Source organism: Melanotaenia boesemani, chromosome 19 (genome assembly GCF_017639745.1).
Source record: "Melanotaenia boesemani isolate fMelBoe1 chromosome 19, fMelBoe1.pri, whole genome shotgun sequence".
Classification (NCBI taxonomy): Eukaryota; Metazoa; Chordata; class Actinopteri; order Atheriniformes; family Melanotaeniidae; genus Melanotaenia; species Melanotaenia boesemani.
Genome location: NC_055700.1, coordinates 567916 through 571465, shown reverse-complemented (window position 1 = coordinate 571465; position 3550 = coordinate 567916). Strand labels below are relative to the sequence as shown.

The 3550-nt window shown below is 46.4% G+C and overlaps 1 protein-coding gene across 1 annotated transcript; it reads right to left on the bottom strand.

The window, feature by feature from the left end:
- Positions 1-1344: 1344 nt before the first annotated feature.
- Positions 1345-3157, bottom strand: atp6v1g1 (ATPase H+ transporting V1 subunit G1). Its single transcript, XM_041970085.1, has 3 exons — positions 2940-3157; positions 2108-2208; positions 1345-2020 (listed from the first exon to the last, which is right to left on the bottom strand). The coding sequence occupies exons 1-3, from the start codon at positions 3019-3021 to the stop codon at positions 1847-1849; spliced, it is 357 nt and encodes a 118-aa protein (XP_041826019.1). The 5' UTR covers positions 3022-3157; the 3' UTR covers positions 1345-1846.
- Positions 3158-3550: the final 393 nt, after the last annotated feature.

The window sequence follows — 3550 nt, the reverse complement described above, 5'->3', positions numbered from 1 at the left end:
CCCTCTGTCCCCTCTTAATCAGTGCACAGAAGAAACATGCAAGCGGAGAATCTCCGCAAACTGTTTTTAAACTAGTACATTTCTTTATTATAATATTATATATAAATTCATAATTATATTTTTTATAATCTAATTTCTTGGGGGGGCTTAATGGGGCTACACAGATTTATCACGGGGCTGTAGCACCCCCTAGCCCCGGTGTGGCGCCGTGGATGCTGCAGACCCACCCACCCAGGACACGAACTGTTTGTACCTCTTCCCTCTGGAAAGAGATACAGAAACATCAAAGCCCACACCAACAGACTGAAACACAGCTTCTTCCCCAGAGCTGTGAAATCCATCACCCCATCTCCCCCCTACCTACCCCCCATCCCATCTCCCCCCCATCTCCCTCCACCCCCCACCTACCCACCCCCCATCCATAGACTGAACCCTAAACTCCTGCAGACAGGCAGACACACTCAGACTGCACTTTAGGACAATATGCTGCAATATGTGGATCACTTCCATGCCAGTCACTTTAAACACTTTATATACTTGTTTGATTTGCACTGTTATTCCATTTTATTCCTTTTACTCTTTTATATATATATTTATCTAAAGATATATCGCCTTTGCCGTTCCATACTTTTATCTTCGTGTGTTAGTGTGCCTTTTAAGCCGAGAACTTCTGAAACAAAATGTCGTTGTGCACAATGACAATGATTCTTGATTTTTTTTTTTTTTTAGAAAATTTTATAAATATCTACAATTTAATTTAATTAGATATTTTTTATGGATTTACCGTCAACAAATAAATGTCTTATCTTAAACATCAAAATGAACTAATGAACAAAATACTTGATTCATTTCAGAGCTCCCTAAAAGCACAGTAAACTGACCGGATTAAACTTAACATAACTATTCTCAGCATGTTTAAAATTAAACATTTTTCTTTTAAATAAATTTTAGCAAATTACAAATTATTCCGTTTTGTCATCCTTAGATATAAATTAAATCTTATTTTGGTTAAACACATTAAATAAAATATAAAAGTAAATAAAATATGAATTATTTTATTTTCTGTTGAACATTACTCCCCTACCCCGGCTGAATCTGGTTCCAGGTCTGGACTCTGGTCCAGAAAGCGGAACAGGCCCCAGACAACGTTGAGGGAAGCTCTGGATTTTCTGTTCCACAGAGCAAGTCATACCCTGTTACCATGGTAACCGACTCCGTGAAATGAACCTCTTCCCTGTGGCCTCGGCTTCAGGGGCTGAAGCACCTGAGACCCACCTGTGGTCGATGCCATTAAACCAGGATGCTGTCAACGTCAACCAATCACAAAGCAGCAGCAAACTTTCAGCCAATCAACGTTCACTTTAATATTTTTCATCTTAACAACAACAGGAAGTCACAGTCACAAACAACAACAGGAAGTCACATGGTCACAAACAACAACAGGAAGTCACATGGTCACAAGCAAAGCGGAACTGTTCGGGTTTACATGAAAAGCTGTTACTCTTCCTCCAGCCAGCCAATCAGATCAGTGATCAGAGAGCTGCAAATAAAACAACCAATCAGAGCCTTGCTGGTTCATTTTGACTGGCTGGAGACTTTCAGGTTCAGGAGGAAATTAAAGGTTGACCGTGAAATATAAATACTCTGTAAACAACAACAACATGGGGTGCCATCTTCCAGTGGAGCAGGAACACATGAGGAGACACTGTCCAGATGAAACCATGGCGATAACACACTGTCCAGATAACAGCTTCCACACCGTCAGGTCGCTAACCGAGCTAACCAAGCTAACGGCCGTCTCTCCATGTCTGCCCCGCCCCTCTGGTCCTAGTAATGGCTCCGCCCCTCAGCCAGCCACACGGTAGTTTGCATGAAACTCCGGCTGGATGTCGCAGACGCGTCGCAGCAGCTCGCCCAGGACCGCCTCCCGGTTACCACGGTAACTGTTCTGGATGCGACCCATCCGCTCCGCTGTATCACGGTCCACCTCCACAGCGCTGTTACCATGGGAACCAAGAGCCTGGGAGGAGGACACAGTAAGTGTGTTAACATATGGTGAGAGAAGGAGCAGAGGAAGAGGAGGGTGATGAGGAGCAGCAGAACTCACAGCAGCCTCTTTGGTCTTGAACTCTTTCTCCCTCTGCAGGCGGTACTGCTCGATCTCAGCCTGGGCCTCCTCCTTGGCCTGCTTCAGACGCCGATTCTTACCTGCACACATGACATCACAACCTGATGAAGGCCCTCCCCTCTCTGACTGGTCACATGACGTCAGCGACAGAAACAAGTTCTAGTTCTTTGCTAGCACTAGTTTAGCTTTAAGCTAATGTGGGGAAACCAGGTCATGTTTAGTTTGCAGTGAGTGTGTTTAGGGACGACACATCAATTCAGTTCATTGGATTTTCACAATGGAGCTGAAACCAAACCATAAAGATGCTTAAAGAGAAGCTCGGTATCCTCGTTAGCCTGGCTAAGCTAGCACTGCATGGTCCAGTTTCATGTAAACAGGAGGTTAGCAAGGAAGCTAGCAAGGATGCTAGCAAGGAAGCTAGCAAGGATGCTAGCAAGGATGCTAGCAAGGAAGCTAGCAAGGACGCTAGCTGGTTTTATAGCTGCAGCACGAAAATGTGGAGAAAAAGATCGTGAGGCAGTCTGCTGTAGTAGAGGAGGAAGAAGAAGGGATATTTCTGACTTCTTAGTAAAGAGTGTGCGCTGACGAGGACAGAACCGGTTCCGGTTCGTTTCGTGCTTCCGTTAAAGCCATTAGCAGTAAATAATCCAGACATTTCTTAGCGGAGCTTGGCTGCGGTCTGACCGCCGTTAGTCCCCGTTTCTACCGGCTCAGTCACCTCCCGCTGGTCCATGTTTCGGGTCCTGGACCAGTGGTGACCCCAACTAACCGTGTTTCCACCGCGGCAGCTCCAGGCCGCCTGTCTACTCACGTTTGCGGGCTTCGGCCACCTTCTCCGCGGCCCTCTTCTCAGCCTGCAGCAGCTGCTGGATGCCCTGAGACTGACTCGCCATGCCGGGGAAGCGGAGCTGGACAGACCGGAGCAAGAACCGAAGGACGAAACGGACAAGAACCGGAGAAACGAAGCTGAACAGCGAAGGTCGACGGAGGACTGCTCTTCCTCTGCAGTCAGCTGATGCTGCGTCACGATACAGCGGTCACGTGATTCTGTCACGAGTACTTTATTCCATCTTTATTGACAATAAAGCTGTTAACAACTGCTATTATTGTCCAGACCAACCGAGGCCTATTCCACGAAGCTGGATGAAGGGAAAGCCGGGTTTAAGTCTGGCTCATTTAAGCCAGAGTTCCGTTCCATCAGCGTGGCTTATGTGAACGCCGCTGAGTAACCATGGTAACCAGAACTCGCCTGCTTGGGCAGGCTAACGTTAGCTTAGCTTAGCTGTGTCTCAAAGCTCTGATACAGACTCTAAAGAAAGTTCCACCTGGTAGAGCTGCTCCGCCTCATTCTGGTATAAAATAAAATAAAAACACTTGTTATCGTATCACCACCGTCACTGTCTGGAAACGGCAATAAATCTG